The sequence below is a fragment of the Sesamum indicum genome, linkage group LG13, assembly GCF_026168435.1.
Source record: "Sesamum indicum cultivar Baizhima isolate 11 linkage group LG13, ASM2616843v1, whole genome shotgun sequence".
NCBI classification, from domain to species: domain Eukaryota; kingdom Viridiplantae; phylum Streptophyta; class Magnoliopsida; order Lamiales; family Pedaliaceae; genus Sesamum; species Sesamum indicum.
The window spans coordinates 13,092,663-13,111,875 of record NC_142669.1 but is presented as its reverse complement, the minus strand read 5'-3'; the positions used below and the strand labels follow the sequence as shown (position 1 = coordinate 13,111,875).

At 33.5% G+C, this 19,213-nt stretch overlaps 1 protein-coding gene and 1 long non-coding RNA gene across 3 annotated transcripts; both read left to right on the top strand.

Annotated features, from left to right (window-relative positions):
- The first annotated feature begins 1,128 nt into the window (after nt 1-1,128).
- LOC110013070 (uncharacterized) lies at nt 1,129-3,254 on the top strand. Its single transcript, XR_002288236.2, has 2 exons — nt 1,129-1,385; nt 2,595-3,254. It is a non-coding gene; the product is annotated as an uncharacterized LOC110013070 (long non-coding RNA).
- Nucleotides 3,255-10,336: 7,082 nt separating this feature from the next.
- Nucleotides 10,337-19,093, top strand: LOC105176002 (serine/threonine-protein kinase/endoribonuclease IRE1a-like). Of its 2 annotated transcripts, XM_011098664.3 has the most exons (8): nt 10,337-10,759; nt 11,283-11,502; nt 14,421-15,462; nt 15,526-15,886; nt 16,031-16,203; nt 17,359-17,605; nt 18,065-18,368; nt 18,708-19,093. In XM_011098664.3, exons 1-8 carry the CDS (start codon nt 10,599-10,601, stop codon nt 18,852-18,854), a joined length of 2,655 nt encoding a protein of 884 aa, XP_011096966.1. In that variant the 5' UTR covers nt 10,337-10,598; the 3' UTR covers nt 18,855-19,093. The 2 variants fall into 2 exon arrangements, with proteins under 2 accessions (XP_011096966.1, XP_011096965.1); XM_011098663.3 differs by having other exon boundaries at nt 14,421-15,886.
- The last annotated feature ends 120 nt before the right edge of the window (nt 19,094-19,213 follow it).

Sequence of the window (19,213 nt, the reverse complement as noted above, 5' to 3'; positions counted from 1 at the left end):
GTAATTGATATTTCTTTATATCAAAATTCTACCCAAGTGTTATTTATTTGAAAACTCAATTCCAGTAATACTAAGTTTTAAAGTATTAAAATATTTTGATTAAGACAGAAATAAAGAGAATTGAATAAAGTAAGAGAAGACTAAATCGGGAGTTTTTTACATTGAGTTAAACTAATAGGTATGAACTTTGGTTAAAGGATACCACCCTAGAGCGCAAAGTATTAAAATATTTTTATATTTATCTAGAATTTCGAAGGATTCTGTTTTTTATTTTTTTGTTGGTCGTAGTAATGCGATAGTTGTGTATTTGATAAGTTAACTCTTTATCTTTAAAATAATATTATTTTTGCATCAATATTAATAGCGTTGGTGATTTGTCTTTAAAAGAATGGATAATTACACTCCCCTTTCATGAAGTTTAGTGTAATTATACTTAAACCTCCTGCAATTTGAAAAATTACACCTAATACTCGTAAAGTTTGCTTCCGTCTAACAAATAAGTCACTCTGTGAGATAAAATTCATTAAATTTGTTGATATTATCAAAAGGCCTTAATGAAAGTTGATATTTATACTCGATTGACTTATTACTAACTTATTACAAATAAAAAACAGAAACAGTTGCATTACCCTTCTGATCGTATGGAAATATTACATCCACTTAAACATTAAAAGCGAAATATTATAATGTCTTACTATTTTTCTAGGTTGTTCTTCTTGTTCTTAGTTTTGTTGTGTAGCTTCTTGAGATGGTACTTTTTGCTACAAAAAAGTCCAAATTCGATCTAAATTAAACTTAAGAAAATAAATTGTTGATTTGAATAACCCTTGTCGCAAGTTCCTGAGATGCTGATGGATCTTGAGATTCTTGAGTATGCATTTCCTCATAAGTTAAAGGGCTCTATAAGAAATAAAATAGAAAATAGGTTAATCAAGAAATATTTAAGCTTATTTTTATTTTTCACTATTTGAATAGTTGAGGTTTTGTTTGATCAGTCTATTCCCACTGAAACGGGCATTCCTATTTTGGCCTAATATTTTTTAAATTATAGGCCCACCTGCAAGTGGTACTCCAAATTAATTAGGTATATCATTTCCTTATGTCTTATCTTAGACCTAACCCTTTGTCATAGCCTTCAAATTAATTGTGTATAGGTAGTGTTAGTTTCTCTCACAAAATGTCTTACCACGGAAGACTTTACCAAAACAAGTTCTCCTCCGCCGTCCTCTTCCTCTGGTCCGTCTGAACGTTCGACGTACAATACATTTTTCATTAGCATTGAGTTATGTGGCTCGAAAGACGACATTCTCCGCTTGAAGCGAAAAGTCGCAACTCCAGATAAAGTGAGCTCTCACCTCAAAAACGGTCGAAGCTCGAGATTTATGGTGGGTTTTGTTTTAGCATTACATACACTTCAGTCTGCAGATTCGCACTACATAATGTTTCGTCTTCCAATTGTTATTCGAAAAATAATTCATCTTTCTGGTTACTAGCATATAACAAGTTCCTAATATACATTTTTTCTTGTTGCTTGTTTTTTCATTATTTTGTTATGTTTGAAATTGTGATAATCTACAATTTCTTGTTGTTTGTTTTTCCATTATTTTGGTATGCCAAGGAAACGCACTACAGAATTTTTCTTATTGACAGTGGTCTACTTTATTTCTATATTATTTTGTGGCCGATTGAAAGTGGAATTGGAAAATAACAAGCAACTTTTGTATGCAGATATTGTGCGGAAACCATTAGTTATATTTTTTATGGGTTTATCATATATAATTTGTTTTTCAATTGGATGAAATACTATGCAATTACTGTATTTTTAAAATAATATGTCTTGATGGTAGTAGTTAAAAAGTCGCTTTAATATTTCGATTGCATACTTATGAAATAAATTTTTTTCTACTATTCCAACTTTATTTTCCCTTAAAACTGTTACTGATTGTATAATTCTTAAATCTGCAATTTCAATCTTTCGTGGTAATATACAATGTGCCTCGTGCCGAACAGAACCTCTGTTCTATTTCGTGCTTCTAGTTACCTTAATCATTATTCAATGGCAATGGCAAATAATGGAGAAGATACTACTAATTAATTTGCTTACTTTAGGTATTGAGTAATACACATTGTTATTCTAATATGATATATGAGTCAAAAAGGGAAGGAGCCATGTGCTAGGTTTTCGAAGCTAAGGTCAAGAATTGACAATGCATGGTGGGATCTTCTGTAGGTCTCTCTGTTTCATTGAATTAATGTATGACCATTACAAAAAAGAAAAACTTATCTCATCTACATTTAGTGAGCAAATCTAGCGTGAAACAGGTGTTGAGTTGTATGAACGTAATAGAACACAATACACCTTTGCGCAACTTAAGGACAAGGCTAATAGACTTTGGATGCTTTGGCATAAGTTTTATGATTTGGTATACAAACATACTGGCTTTTGTTGGGATCCAATTACGTGCACTGTCACTGCTAGTGAGGATCGTTGGGCTGAATGAGTAGCAATAATTGTACATTTCTGATTTTTTTTTTTAAACATATATTCCTTTCATTTCTTCTCATATGTCAATGAACTATCAATGATCATGCAGGTTAATCCCAGATAGTTTGGGTTGAGAAAGAAGGGTCTTTCTTATTTTGATTTATGTACTAAGATATTCTCCGCTTCTGTATCCACATGCAATATTGCCCGTTCCTCCGCCATGCCTCCTTTGGAGACCAATGACGATGATGAACTTGATGTCAAACATCCTACAATGGGCTTTTTAACTCATTCTCAGTCGGGGCTGTGAATCAATATTCAAGAGCATCAAGAGGAGTGTAGCGAAAAAGGTGGGCAGAGTGGTTGTTCAAATAAAATTGATTCTTGCATTGATGCCATAACGGCTTGCAACGAGGCAAAAACTCGAAAGCTGGCAAAAATTTCCAACGATGATATCAAAGATTGCATGTTTGCACTTTCTAAAATGGAGGGACTACCGCGGGAATCGTTCTTTGCAGCACAAGATCACTTTATGTTAAAGGTTAGGTGTCAAATGTTCCTTCTCATGACTGATGCGGATAAACGTGCTTGGGTTGAGAGACTCGGCAAGTAACCTCTTTCCTACTGTCACTTGATTTCTAAACCCATGGCTTAGAATGTTTTATTAAAAATGTATTAACGTTAGAAAATGTTTTTGTAACATATCGTAGTCGACTGTTGTACTTTTATTCACTCTTTATTGGTTAAGTTTGGTTATACTATCTAATGACTAACTCTGTGTTCTGTTATATATTTTATATTTATTTGTATACTTGGTTCAACTGTTAGCCATTTAACTTAATTTAGTTATAATTTTAAATTTATAATACGATTTATTTTTTATAGAAAACTGTACATAACAATAATGTACTATAATGAATACGATCCATTTGCAAGGTTACTTGTATCACTTTACTGTACACAATAATAATATGCAATTTTTATTTATTATTTATTTTAATTAATAGCACATTCTAATTATACTTATCTTTTTTTAAGAAAAAAAGTGTGTTGTCCTTACTTCAAGTAAAATTGCAAAATATGATTGTTGGAGTTTTTGTGTAAACGACTTTAACAAAAATATTTTAATTATCAGTTTTTATTGTACACAATAATAATGGCAAATATTAATGTTATTATTAAATTTGAATTGTTTATTTTAATTATTAACCCATTCTAATAATACTTATTTAGAAAAAAAGGTTGTTGTCCTTACTTTGAGTAAAAGTATTAAATTTATCAATTTATTATACACAATAATAATGGCAAATGTGATATTTATAAAAAAACTTAAATTATTTAATTTAATTAATAACACATTCTAATAATACTTATTTTGTTTTAAAAAAAAGTTGGTCTCCTTACTTTCAGTAAAATTACATAATAGGATTGTTGGGAATTATGTGTTAACAACCTAAATAAAATATTAAATTTTTATTTAATAACAATAAAACTATTTGTGGGACCCTAAAAAATTGTCATATTTATTTCACCTAAAAATATTTATTACACTTTGTCACAAATCCTCTTTCTCGGCAAGTAATGGATGTCGAGGCACAAAGCCCCAAGTATTTATCAGGCCACTTTTTCCATAAAGCATTTTTATGAATTGATTAAAATAATGTGTACAATTGTAAATTGTACTTCTATAGAAGATTCGATCAAGGATTGCATTTTTCAAGAATTGTGTACTTTGTGGCCAGAGTGGTAGGTGCCTTTCAGTTACTACATATTTGCATTTACATGGTAGCTGCCCATCAAATGATTTCATTGTGAAAGTTCACTACATTGTGGCATTCTGTGTAATACCAAATGTATACGAGTACAATTTCATAAGATTCATCAATACCTCAACAATTGTTGATATTTAACTACAATACATACTTTTAAGCAGAAATAAACTGATGAATGAATCAAGCGACAACACAAACTCGTCTCCTCCTTATGGGTCCAATTCTTCTTATGATACTGGATTATCATGGGCCGCTGGTTCTAGCGGTGGGGATGAAGAGACAAATTGTCTTGAAACTAAATCCTTAATTTCAAGAACCGATTTAATTATGGTTGACATTTAGCAAGTGAAGGTAGCAAACCTTTACATAGCAAGTACCGTGCAAGTAAGGCCCTGTTATCAATTATCTAACGATTGAGTCAAAGATATAAATAGTGAATCGAAACCTTGTTGACACAATAGCTATGCATCCTTTTTTGTTTTGTTTTTTTTTTTTCTATTTCTTGATTATAAAAGGTCAACCAAGAAAAGCTATGTCTAGTTATCTTGGTAGCTTGGCAAATAATTTTATTAGCCAGAAACATTAGAAGAGCATAGGAGATCTCTTGCCTCATAAGTTCAGGTTGATGATTCATTGTTGTGCTACTCATTGACCTACATATTATCTAGGGTTGTACCTAGATTATCTCGTTTGTGATCACCTAGATGACCAAGAAATAGATCAAAGTACAAAAGATGTAATTCAAGATTATTATGGTGACTCAAGTCGTGATGGCTAGTCTTGCATTGTTGTGTCAAAAATTCTAAGTTCAACATTATCACTCCAACAAAGAATTTTTTATGGAGCAATTTCAGTTTACTCATTCCAATCAAGCACCCTCACACACACATTAGTGTCCCACCACCAACATCCATACAATGAGATGACCTTTTCATAAGACGGTGTGTCATTGAGCAAGCCTCCAATGAATCAATGATATCCCTATCGCATTGATATTTGGCTTGAAACTTTAAGATTAAGACCTTGGACGGATATTTTATGATTATCATCAAATGCATAATCATGACCCATAGTCATATATTCTCTAGGGACTTTATTCTTTGTACATAAAGAAATTAGACAGAGAAACGCCTTTATATATTATAAATGTGATACAAAAAGATTGCCTTTTACAAGGGAATTACAATGTGTTGCCTAATTTAAATCCTATAAACTATTTGGCACGCTGGAAATTGCCCTAACAAAGTTACTATGATGTGTGGAATATGGCTGATGGGGCAACCTTGCTCTTCAGTACTAGGCGTGCTAATACAGGCCCTGTTTTTGGGCATTGCTCGATCAGCAGGGTAGTAGGACTGGGCTAGTCAAGTGTGCTTGGGCTAGTAAGAATTGGTCTTGACGAGTTGAGCAGATGGAGGCCTGACTCCTTAGTTTGGATATAGATCAAATGTAGTTATTGTGGTTGAAAAAGTATTTGTTGTAGACAGCAATCTGTATATTTGTTTATGTTAAGGGAACGAGTTATATAAATGCTACAATAATGTATTTAAATTAACTATATATGACTACAATTAATATTACAATTTTATGATGATATTTTATTTTTATATTATGAAATCAATTTGACAAGACGCAATTTTGTATAAAAAATCTTGTCTACGATGTTCTTTTTGATTCTGAATTTACAAATATCCATAGTTAAAAAAGGCATAATTTTATTTTTTATGTTGTAACTATGAGGAGAGCATATTTAATCCTCTAAAAAACTACAAGAGTCAAATTAATAAAACTTTTGGAAACACCCTCGGTATACTTTGAAAACCATCAATACCCCATAAAATCCACTTTAAATTTGACAAGTCATATAATCAGGGGTGGCAACTGACCCGTACCCAGTAAAAACCACTTAAAGGGGAATTTGGATCCAAAAAATTAAAGGGGCGTGGGGGGGGGGGGGTTCTGGGTCCATAGCACCCACCCGGAGACCCGTGTTGGTATAATATATATTTTCTTATTTTTTTACTTTAGATATTAGTTTTTTCTTCTTCCCTTCCCAAGATTTGAATGCCCTAAATTTAAACTCTTTTCTATCTCAATTCTCAAACACTCTTCGACCTCTTCTCTCTCAACACCCAACGACTACTACTTTACCTCTCTTCACTCTCTTATCTCTCGAACAAGGTCAAGCGACTTGCATATCCTCGTCGCGCTCAAAATTGCTAAAAGATAAAGACCCCAAAGAGTCTACTAACTCAAACACGCTCAACTGCTCAAAGAGTTAAAGACCTAAAGTTGTTGAAGCTCATAGTTTAAGGTAAAGGTTATAGTACAATTTTTAAATGTCAATTTTCTTCAATTTCAACTTGGTTTCTTGGATGTAGCAAATATCGGCAGCTTGTTCAATTTTTAAAGTTCCTAGAGGTTATTCAAGGTATAATTAAAATTTGGAGTTCTTTATTTTGGACAAAAAGTATGAACAGGAAACTATCCACTTACTCGTCTATGATGCTGAAGCTAAATGAATAAGTGGGTGAAAAAATGGTAAAGTAAGACAAACTACAACAACCCACATACTATTTTGAAAAAGACTGAGTGGGTGAACTTGGAGTCAATTTAAAAGAGTGTTGTAGAAATTAGAATCTTAGAGTTTTTAATTTTGAAAAAAACTAAGAAAAAGTATGGGCAAGAAGATGTTGGAGAAATATGAAAAGTATTCGGATACTTGTCATATTATTATGGAGGTTGCTGCAGTTTCGAATCCTCGTTATAAAATGAAGTTAGTAGAATTTTACTTTTCATTAATTATGGCGACAAATCACAAGGAGATGAAATTCGAAAAAACTATTATGATTTGTTGCTTGATTATCAATGTAGATCTACCAGGTTGAAAGAAAGTAGTTCTATCAGTGGTGGTCTAGGAAATACAATGTCGTCTGATGTTTCTTGTGTGAGTGATGGATTCGATGATTTAAATATGTATGATTAATATGTGGCTTTGAGCTCAATTTCTACTATTACTATGATATTGGAGTTGGAAATGTATTTGGATAAAAGTATCTTGCCAAGAACTCCAGATTTTGATGTCTTAAGTTGGTGAAAATTGAATGGGGTCAAATATCCTTATTTACGAGGGATGGCACGAGATATATTAGTTGTTCCAATCCACAGTTGCATTACAATTTGCATTTGGTCAACCCTAATCATATTAAACTCCATCCAAATACTTTGCAGGGATTGATATGTTTTCGTCGTTGGTTGTGGAATGAGGTGAAAGTAAGTAAAATTTTAAATATATATATATATATATTATCTTGGTATAATAAATATTAACAAAATATTATATTATTTTATTTGTTTATTGTAGGTTCTTATTCAACAGTTAACGAATTGAAGAGTTGTCTCACAATACTAGACGAGGAGGAAGACAAAGAAGTTGTCACTAATCTATAATTGCTATGAATTGTTTGAGTTGTTTTATTATGAACAATTTCATTGGTACTTGAGAATTCGCTTTTAAACTTGAATATTTGCTGGAGTAATTTTATTGGAATTGATATATTGATTATATAAATAGAGAGAGAGATCAAATAAAAAAAATAATTGGATCTATCGGTTGCCACACCCCTATGTAATGATTCCTTACAGATGAGGAGGAAATTAACATCAAATATTTTTGCCCTTAAAAAAAAAAATTTAGTGCGTATTTTCATCTATGCTAATATGTATAAAAAAAACCCTCCACATTGATGAACTTCGAGCTATACATAGAGGACTAAAACTATGTATCGAAAAGGGATTTCACAATATTTGAATTGAAACTGATGCAATGGTGATTATCAAGCTCATCTCCACACCACAACAAGGGGCATGGAATCATCAGATTGTCCTTCAAAGGATCGGGAATCTCCTGAGGCAAATAGAATATAAAATCTCTCACATTTTTAGAGAAGGTAATCAAATGGTGGATTTTCTGGCTAATCAGGCATGTACATGTCAACAACTTAGTGTCCTCTCCAAGGAACATCTCACAGGTAAAGCAAAAGGTATTATCAACCTTGATTCTTGCGGTCTCCCTCACGTTCGTTTCAAAATTATAGTTGATCCCCCCTGAGTACTTCTCTTGATATCAATTGCCTTAGTTCCTTTTACTGCATTGTTATCTGCTTACGGCTGTGAATTTCTATCTGTTATAGCTTATTCTACTGCTTGTGATACTGCATTGTTGTCTGCTACGGTTGCAAATTTCCATTTTTTGTAGCTAATTCCGTGTTGATGGTTGCTGCAAATTTTTGTCTGTATTTCATGCCTGATACTGCAGGCTTCATGGCGGGTAGATTATGCTCATATTTCTTGGTTGTATTCTCTAGAGCAATCTTACCTGTTTTTTGTCTTGTGAGCATGCTTGGGTTGTGCCCCAATTTTGTGCATACACACTTATTGCTTTGATGCTCATCTTTTTTCGGTAATGGTGCACTACTTTGGTGGCAACTGTTGGATTGCTTGTATAGCTTGATTTGCAGGGCTAGTTAGAACAGATGATCCGAATATAGTGGCAGAAACTTTTTGACACACTAAATTATCGTCTCCAATTTTGACTCCCATCTTAGCTCGTTTCACTTTTATAATGGAGTAGTACTTCTTGTTTATGCTTTTGTGATTTTTTATAAGGGAGTAGTACTCCTTGTTTATGTTTTTGATGAAATCTGTAAGGGTGTACTCCTTTTTTTTTACAGCTTTTTAGAAATAATAAGGAGTCAGTACTCCCCGTTGTAAATTTGCTCGCTTTCTGATCGTAATAAAGAAGGGTCGGGGACTCCAAAAAGCTCGCTCCACTCCTGAGTGGTTTAATTTAAATAAATAAATAAATGACGGTTAATGACACCGTATCACCAATTTTTTTGTAAAGTAAAAAATACCGTTTGTGATAAAATAACTAACTTTGAAACTTTTTACAATTTACATTAATTGGTAAATTATTTTTTTTCTTTTTTTCTTTCTTTTTACTAATGTAATATGCTGATCTATATATTTTATCTTATTTATAATATACTTTAAAACGTGAAAGAATAACTATTATATGCACGTAGGAATAATATGCCACAAAACTAGTTGTTATAGATATCTAGTCGTTATGACACGTTATCTCAGCGTGCATATAATCTATATTATATATATAAGGAGAACACCTTTTGGGTGTCCTTTTTTTTTTGTATGTATTTTTACATTGAATTTATTTTATTTAAAATTTTCATCTAAAAATTTTCATAGTTATTTTCTTTTTTTTTTAATTTTCTTTCATCTCTTTTTTTTTTGTCACTATTTTTCTTACAAATTTAGTATTAATTTATTATTTTATATATACTTTATTAAATAATAAATATTTTATTTTAAAATAATATTTATAAAAATTACACACATATAGTGTGCCCAAGTTACTATAATTTATCTAAATTCCCAATAATTTGGAGCAACTCTTTAAGTAAGGCATGCAAATCCATTCTCAAGTTAATTTTCAAAAATTAATGATAGAAGGGGCCAAAATGAGTTTAATCATATTTTTTAAATATTTTTACACACATGGAGTGTATTGTGAACTGATATTAAAAGTAGGGTAAATTATATTTTATAATTCCAACTATACTCATTTTCATATTTTGGTATCTAATTTTTTTTTGTGTCAACTTGCTATATCAATTTTGTAAAATTTGCATTTTACTATATATGATCATTTGTTTGTTAATAATTTTTATCGAAAAAATATCACATTTGTGTATGTGTAAAAAATAACATATTACATAATTTTTAAATATCAAATGTGCACTGTATGTGATTTTTTTGACAAAAAAACTTGATAAAAGAATAGTTACAAATAGCAAACTGAAAAATTTCGTAAAGTTAAAATGGTAAGTTTATACGAAAAAAAGTTTAGATACTAAAGTATAAAAAAAATTGTAATTTAGATTACAAATTATAATTTACAATTAAAACTAAGATCAAACAACTAAAGACTTGCAAATTTTGGACTAAATACATTTTTTCAATTCAATTAAGAAAAAGACAAGAAAATGTAACACGCCTACAGAAAGAACAAAAGTTTGACTAGCAGTAGCAAGACTGGCTGACAAGAAAAGCAAATGCGCCTGCGGAGGAGGAAGAAGAGGAAGAAGAAGAAAACGTGGTCGGCTTTCTTCGCATCAAGCTTCGAATCTTCGTTTCCTCCCCCCAATTCATCCATCTAATTCTGCTAATATTTATCTAATTTAGCGTCGCAGTTTCTGATTTTATTTTATGTAATTTTCTCCAATTGAGGAGAAAGGGGAAGCGCTTTGATCTGGTCATCGATGAAGCACTGCACATTGTTGTTATTTCTCTGCATTTTGTTTTTGTTTGGGGCATTTTCGGGCTCCGCCGGTGACTTTCTGAACTTGAATAATGGTGTCAAACGCTACGGCGACAGTTTTCAGGTTGCGGCGCGTCGGTCGTTGTTGTCAGCTACTTCAAAGTAAGTTCTCTTTTGCCTGTTTAGTGGTTTTCAGGGTTGCGTTTACGTGTGCTGCGAAAGTACCAATTAACTTCTTGTTATTGTTGCTGTAGTTCAAGGCTTAGGAAATTAATTATGAGAACGGAAGTGTACCGGTTACATTAACAGAGAAATGGGCTTCTGCAAGTTTTGTAGCTTTTTCTGTTAGCAAAATCATGGGACTGTTTTGTTTTGATTCTTCTAACTGCATATTTTGCCAACGCAAAAACAAAAATTACTTCTTGTTGTTTAAAGTATTTTTTGTGTCGTTAACTGAAGTGTTATTATTTTAATCATTTTTCTGCTTTTAGACTGGTAGAGAAACTGTTGTATGATTCCAACAGAATTGCGGAATTGTAAAAACTGGAAATTGAATTGGTGTTGCTGGTGTATCTGAATACTCTGATAAATTGGATTATTTGTAGTTGTATTTGGCTAAGTCACTTGTCTGCTGTTTACTTTTCTTTTTGATATGGCTTTTTCCTGTAATTGTTTTGGGAATCAGGGGTGATACGGCTTTAGTGGCTGCTTTGGATGGTACTATTTATCTACTGGAAGTTGGTTCTATGAGACCACTCTGGTCATTTTCATCAGGACCACAAATTTACTCATCATACCAGGCTCCTGTTAGTGATAAGGAAAATGCATCTGGGGTGGAAAGCAATTACTTCATTGATTGTGGGGATGATTGGGAACTGTATGCACACAACAGCCTTGGCAAGCTGGTATGTCAACTATCACATCCTCAAACTGTATTGCCTCAGAGTTATTAAAGATATGTAATGGATGTTGGAATGTTTCTAGAGTGTGGTGACAACATTGCTTGTTATTGGTTTTCTCTCATTTCATTATAGATGTTATATTAAATTAAATTTCTGCACGTAAAGAGCATTTGTGCCTGAAATATGCAGTTGTCAACAGTCAAACTAAATGTGGCTGTCTCTTGTCCATTTTCTCTGTAGCTGTTTTCTGTATAATGAAATTGGACAGTCTGTGAGTTCTTTGCTCACTAGCTTTAGTGGCCATGCTAAGAGTACTTCTCATATTGAAACAATTGATGCTGCACCAACTTAGTTTTAATTAAGAAAAGGTGTACAAGCATGCTTTTGATGTTTGAATCCTTGTGTACTGGAGTAATGATCTGGTATAATTTAAAGGAAAGGAATGCAGATGTTGAACTTAGAAACAGGTTTTCAAATGCTACACTAATTTTCACTAATTGAAAATTAGGTTTTACAGTATTTGTGAATTAATGAACTCACTTTTGTGAAGGAAAAGTCACGAGCATTTGACTTTTTAGTTCGTCAGAAAGGGTTGGGCACTCTTGTGACCGGCTGAAACCTAAAGAAGTAGATATAGAATAAAAGAGAAGTTTGGAGATGACTCCTTGAATCCTCTAGGCATAAGGGCTGAGGATAGGTTGCATCACACAATCACAATGAAGTTTCGGTGTTATGAGGGAACCAACTACGGAAAACACCTAGTAAAGACGAGGCTCGAATTTGTCCTGTTTCTTTGCTACAATTTCTGGAAAAATCTGGTTATGTTGTTTGCCACAACCTTTAGAGCCAATATTTCGGGAGTATGTAGGTGACCACTTTTTTGGTTTATCTCTACCACCTTAAAATAGAGCATCCAACATTAAGGATCAAGTGTGCATCTATGTTTTTAATTATTATTTCTGTGGGGATCAAGCAAAAACTTAGTTTGATACCGTTTTATGAACTTCAATTGAAATATACAGTAGAGCATCTAAAGCCAACCCTACCCTAGAACTATCTGTATCAAGGGTAAAGGTTAACAAAACACATCTGAAATTAACCAGATACAGGTGTAGTGTTTTGCTAAAACTTGCTGCTAAATAAAGTATTACAAAGATACAAGCCAGAAAATCTCAACAGAGTGAAGATCAATATTCTGGCAAAAAAAGAAAAAAGGGGTCGACTGTCGACATCTTTGTTTTACTGTTAGGAAGTGAGATATAGTTTTAGTTGTTTAAAAGAGTTAGATCTCTGTTTAACATTTCTATCTGCCCATTTGAATGGACGGAAATACTTTTTTCTTGTCCCTGCATGTTTCCGAAATTAAAATGATGGCAGCCAGTCTTATCTTCTGCTGGCTGCTGAACTCGCAATGATAGAGAATTTTACTTAACTGATGTGTGTATTTTCACGAGGGGTGTTTCTTCTCTAATACCTTTTGGAATGAGTAACATGGTTTTATCTGAATTTTCTAATAGGAATTTTATTACAATCAGTAGCTGAGGTGCAAGAAGATTTCCTGAAAATGGTTCTCTTCTCATCTAAATGAAGAAGGTTTAGATTATTTGCTATCCGATTTGGTTAGGTTGATTTAATATCTTTTACATTATTATCTTCTCCTTAGCAGTGGTGTTCTAGTTTGAGTCAGGTTGATTTACTATCTTTTTGATATAAAATAAATTTCATAAAGAAAGATAGAGAGATTACAAGGAAGAGGACAAAGTCCTAAAAAACACATGAATAAGTTAGTAACTATTTCTTGTTAATCTCTATGGTCTCCCTAAGGAAGACTCCTAAACAGAACTAATGCTTTAGGAAAGAGAGGCAATGTGGTGTAACTTTTTGTCAAATGCAACTATTAGTTGATTCTTAGTTTCCAAGGTTATGTCCATTCCTTTCTACCCAGATAGACGGAGGATAGCAAAAACAACATATTTCCACAATATCTTAGTTTCATTGCTCCCTCAGACCCTTCAAACCACGTATATGTCATTTATGAATGTGGAATTTTCAAATATTTCTCTTTTATAACTCAGAGTCTCTCTGTGAGTGCCTTCATGCATGGACAATTGAAAAAAACAAAGGATGACCATGATTCTCCTTTTGGTTTTTACTAGATGGCCAAAGTGCCTTATAAGGTCTCCTCCATTGTAACTCAAGTTAGTTTGTTTCTAATGGAATCGATGGTTTTATTGGTTCCAGACATCCATATTATGATTAATTGATGATAATGAAAATGAATAAAAATGACAGACTTTAATAGAACATGTTTATTTTATTCATTTATTCCCTTCATATAAAATCTTAGGGGAAATGTGTGTCATCCCACCAGCACAGTCCTTGAAGAGAAAGAAAAAGAATCTCTCTAGACACCTATTTTTCAGTTATAATCCAAGTCACTATTATAAGTTTAGGTCTAAACGGAGTGATAACAATGATATATTCCTTACATGAAACCTGTAATTCACTTTATCTAAGAAATTGTACCGTAAGGAAATTTGTTGAAATTGCTATATACCTATTAGCAAAATCAAAATTTTAAGCAAAGAATCATAGTTCACACGTGAAAAATGTGTGGTTTTACAATTTTCCTGCTACCTAAGAAATTCCATTAACGAAAGTTTTTCTAGAGACTAAATTGATAACTACCTATTAGCAAACTCAAAATTGGGAAGTCAAATAAAATTGATGTATGAAATTCTTACAGTTTATGTATGTTGTATGTTATAGAACATTTTCTTCTAAAGGGTTTTGTACTAATATTTTCATTTATTTATTGTCTTCCATTTATTGATGTACGCCGATTGCCTCTTATAGTCTTATTTTTTGTATATTGATTGCATCCCTCTTATTTTATTGTATATCAATTGCATGTCTCTTAGAAACTTATGAAGAGTCTTGAAGAGTATATCAGTTCAACACCTCAAATAGCAGAGGATGGAGGAATTGTACTTGGTTCTAAAAAGACAACTGCTTTTTTAGTTGATGCCAAGACTGGAAGGGTCATTCATACATATAGGATGTCAGATCCTCCATCCACAACGCAGAGCAGTGTTAATGATGTTCCTTATAATATCACTGTCAAAGAGCAGTACCAATCTGGGTCCAGTCCGAAGACAGATGAGCTACCACTTTACATCACAAGGACAGATTATAGATTGACGTCATTTATGCCAAATTCAAATGAAGTCCTATGGAATGTGACTGTTGCTGAAATTGGGGCTGCTTTTCTTTGTCAAGATTCACTTGGGTTTATGCTTTCTGATTTGGAGTCTTCTGAACCTCTTCCTCATAATATGCCACTTCCATGTCAGTCAAGAGCGCTTGTGTATCGCTTCCGTAATCACAATATGTTGGAAACCTTATCCATGCTTCACAGGCCACCAGAGGTTCTTCACCCAGATATGATGCTTCCTGCATCCACGGCTGATGTCCTTCCTTCACAGCCAAATGTTGAAAAAGTTCTGGAACTTCTTCCTTTGTCTCGCAGTAGTGATTTTGGAGGTGCACATGATAGCAAGGACCTTAAGGCTGTTCTTCCTTTGCATACATTTGGTGAAAATTGTGGGGTAACTAATGTGCATGAAGTGAAAGTGCTTTCTGATGATGGTTCTATAACTCCTCAGTGGGAGTTTGGCACATCAAAACTCATTCTTCTTTTTATTTGTCTTGTAGTCTTTGTTGTCTACCATTATAGTGTAGTCTCTACAATAAAAGTCAACTTGGCTATGAAGTCCACTGGCATGAGTTCTCCAAATACACAATCAAAAAGGAAGAAATCTCGCAAAACTGGGAAGGTAGGAAGTTACAATGTGGAACAAGATAAACAAGAAGATGAGGCTCAACACATTCACAATGGGGGTGATAATAACTTTTTGCTGAACCTCAACCAACCAACTCTGGTTACAGATGGGCGCAGAATTGGTAAGTTAGTTGTTTCCAACAAAGAAATTGGCAAAGGTAGTAATGGTACCATTGTTCTTGAAGGGATTTATGAAGGTCGTCCTGTTGCCGTGAAGCGCCTTGTTAGAGCCCATAATGATATTGCCTTTAAAGAGATCCAAAATCTTATTGTGTCTGACTGCCATCCAAATATAGTAAGATGGTACGGAGTAGAGCAAGACCAAGATTTTGTTTATCTTGCATTGGAACGTTGTGCTTGCAGCTTAAATGATCTTATTCTTATGCACTTAAAGTCCTCCAGCAACCCAACTCTTGGCAAGAACTTGGATGCAGAGATTCCGGCAGAGTTTACCATCTCTTTGGACTCTATGAAAGGCTCTATGCAGGAATTTGAGTTGTGGAACTCAGATGGCTATCCTTCGCATTTGTTGTTGAAATTGATGAGGTCATCTAATTTTCCTACCAAATATTTTTAGATTGAGAAAAACAAATTAAATTTGAGCAACGGAAAATACTTTGATACAAAGCTGATTGTTATATTGCTTTTTTTCTTTTCTTTTTCTTCTTGCTATGTCCATGTGGAGCGCAGGGATGTAATATCTGGAATTGCTCATCTACATGAATTAGGAATTGTTCACCGGGATCTGAAGCCTCAAAATGTTTTGATAATCAGAGAAAGATCTCTTTGTGCAAAGCTTTCTGACATGGGCATTAGCAAGCGCCTTGTTGGAGATATGTCTTCCTTGAGTAATCATGCTACAGGTAACAAATAAATCTTTCTTGGTGAACCTGCCAGTTGATTGTCTCTGTGTTTCATAGTTTAATGTGCTCCAGTGCAGTAAATTAGTGGCCTTAGTCCAAGTACAAATCAATTAGTGTAATTTTTTTTTTGGAGTTTTTGTTATATCTACTACATGCCTATTTAATTGTAATTCTTGATTGCAGTTAGGTAGTTGATATGAAATTAATTTCCAGATAATTGATTATCTCATGGATTTAACCTGATCAACCTGTTTAGGGAAGTGTTCCCACAAATTTGCCATGAGTTACTCGTCCTGTTTCTGTTGAAATTCCTATTAATATTTTTTTCATTTAATTTTCTTCTCATGCTTCTTTTTCACACACACACACACACATAGATATATACACACATAAATATATATAGTAGGCATACTCAATAAGATTAAAGCCCAAAAAAGTTAAAAAAATAAAAACCAAAATATTTGTTCCAACGAGAGCATAATGTAACTTTGATGGACCAAAGTCAAAATCATTTTTTGCCTTGAAATACATTTAACTTCAATCTCTTTTATTCTATTACAATTCTTTATATGTTACTTATATGGAGTTACATTACTAGAGAATTATAATTTCGGTTACAAGTATAATAGAATTTAATATAACCAAATGAAATAGTGTGCAAAACATTTTGTTCATGGTTGCTTACTCTTGTTCTAGATATTTAAGAATGCATCATAGAGCGAATGTCTTACTTTCTTTTAATTTTGACTTTCAAGATTTTCACATGAAGTTTTACTTATTATTAACTTGTATTAATTTACAAAAGTAAATTACAATATAACCACTAGAAAGATTTAAAGAAACTTTTGATTTTCTTTTATCCATGATCTCATTCCATGTCTGCACTTTATTGGTTAGAGAGAAGAAGAAAAAGCAGACACAGAAAACCAAATTTAAAATAAAAGAGAAGAGTAATTCGGAATTCAGAGAGAAAGGAAACAAAAAAGTCTATGAGACCAAATAAAAAGGAAATATATTGAGCATCAAGCAGAAACAGGAATAAAGAAATAAAAATCGCAAGATTATTTATAATTTATAGATTAATTATTTAGTTAAATTATTACTTATCTATGAGAAATTGTTTCTTGGTTCATATAACTGATTGATCTGTTTCAGGCAGTGGAAGTTCCGGATGGCAAGCACCTGAACAGCTTCTCCATGGGCGTCAAACGCGGGGAGTTGATTTGTTTAGTCTTGGTTGTGTTTTGTTTTTCTGCATTACTGGTGGTAGACATCCCTTTGGGAATCGCCTGGAACGTGACATCAACATCGTAAAAAGTAAAGTTGACCTTTTCCTGGTAGAACATATTCCGGAAGCAGTGGATCTGATCTTGCGATTATTAGATCCTAATGCTGAAATGAGGTATACTAGTATTACAATCTTGACTAACTCTTGGCAATTGCAGCTGTTTTAACATCTTGAAATACTTGTTTGTCAAATCACTGCAATTCTTTTCTACGCAAAGAAGTATTCAGGAGAAGTTTTCACCAGACTGTAAATGGTGTCGCTGCAGCAATTTTATATGTTAGAAAGGTTTTCTCCTTCTTAAGGGTTTATAGGTTCTTACTGCTGCAGAAGAAATTATATACATGTGTTTCCAATTTAGGATATGAATTATTCTTTTGTAAGTTATTACAGAACGGCAAAACGTCCAATAGATTTGTGTTTCCTTACTTTGGCTCCTGTTCCCCAGCTTCCTACAGGGAGATTAGGGAAGTAGAGCCTTTTCTTGAGCTATTAGTAATTTGATAACTTTGATCTGGGAACTAATTGAATCTCAGCTTTCTAAATGTCATTTTAATCTCTTGCCTCTGATTTTAGGCCAAGGGCGCTGGAGGTGCTTTACCATCCTTTGTTTTGGAATGCGGAGATGCGGCTTTCCTTCCTCCGTGATACAAGTGATAGGGTGGAATTGGAAGATAGGGAGGCTAATTCGGATCTCTTGAAATCATTAGAAAGCACTGCCCCTGTGGCTTTGGGTGCAAAGTGGAATGAGAAGATGGAACCTTTATTTCTTAATAATATTGGTCGTTATAGACGTTATAGGTTTGACAGTGTTCGTGACTTACTAAGAGTCATGCGTAACAAGTTGAATCATTACAGGGAGCTTCCTGCAGAAATTCAGGTACTGAAATGTTTTTGCCCTTTTTGAAATTGATTGCCACTTTGGTGAAAATCCCATCTTGCTGTATGGAATAATGCAAATCCAACAGCTCGGTATGAGAAAGCTGGTGGTTCTTGCATTTGAGACCTGGTGGTTTCAGAATTTTCATAACCACCTCAACCTTTTTTTTCTATGCTGTAATTTAGTTAGCGAATTTATACTTGTTCTAGTGTCAGGAGACACATGGTATATGGGCAATGTGCTGTTCATGTGAAGCAAAATTACAAATGTCCACTGTTTGCATCTCTCACCATACCTTGTCACTGGTGGCTAAAGTTTTACATGATGTGTTAATGTCAGGAGATGATTGGACCGGTACCCGAAGGATTTGATAGGTATTTCAGGAGTCGGTTCCCGAAGCTATTGATTGAGGTGTACAAAGTGATGCTCAAATACTGCAGCACAGAAGAATGCTTTTCTAAGTACTTCACTGGCAGTGCACAATAGCTTTTGCTACTCTGGGGCTTTTGAGTGTCTGGTGTAGATATAGCACAGGTCTTGTACATAATTTAGCAAAAACTGGCTTGAGTTTCCAATGATTTGTGGTTGCTGTCAGATCCTCTTCTGAGACAACTGCTTTACGGAGAGAATAGGGTGGACTCTAACCTTCAACCCACAACATGTCATGTATACACCAAGATATAAGCTATAATATTAATAATTTGAAATAGTTAGTATGGCTAAAATGGAGCATGGTGCTTTTTGGTTTAAGGCAATATGAGGTTTGTCTACAGTTGTGGTGTGATTGGAGTGTGCGCTGATAGCCTCTTCCTTCTCATCAGCAAAGGAAAGAAATGTGTGGAGCC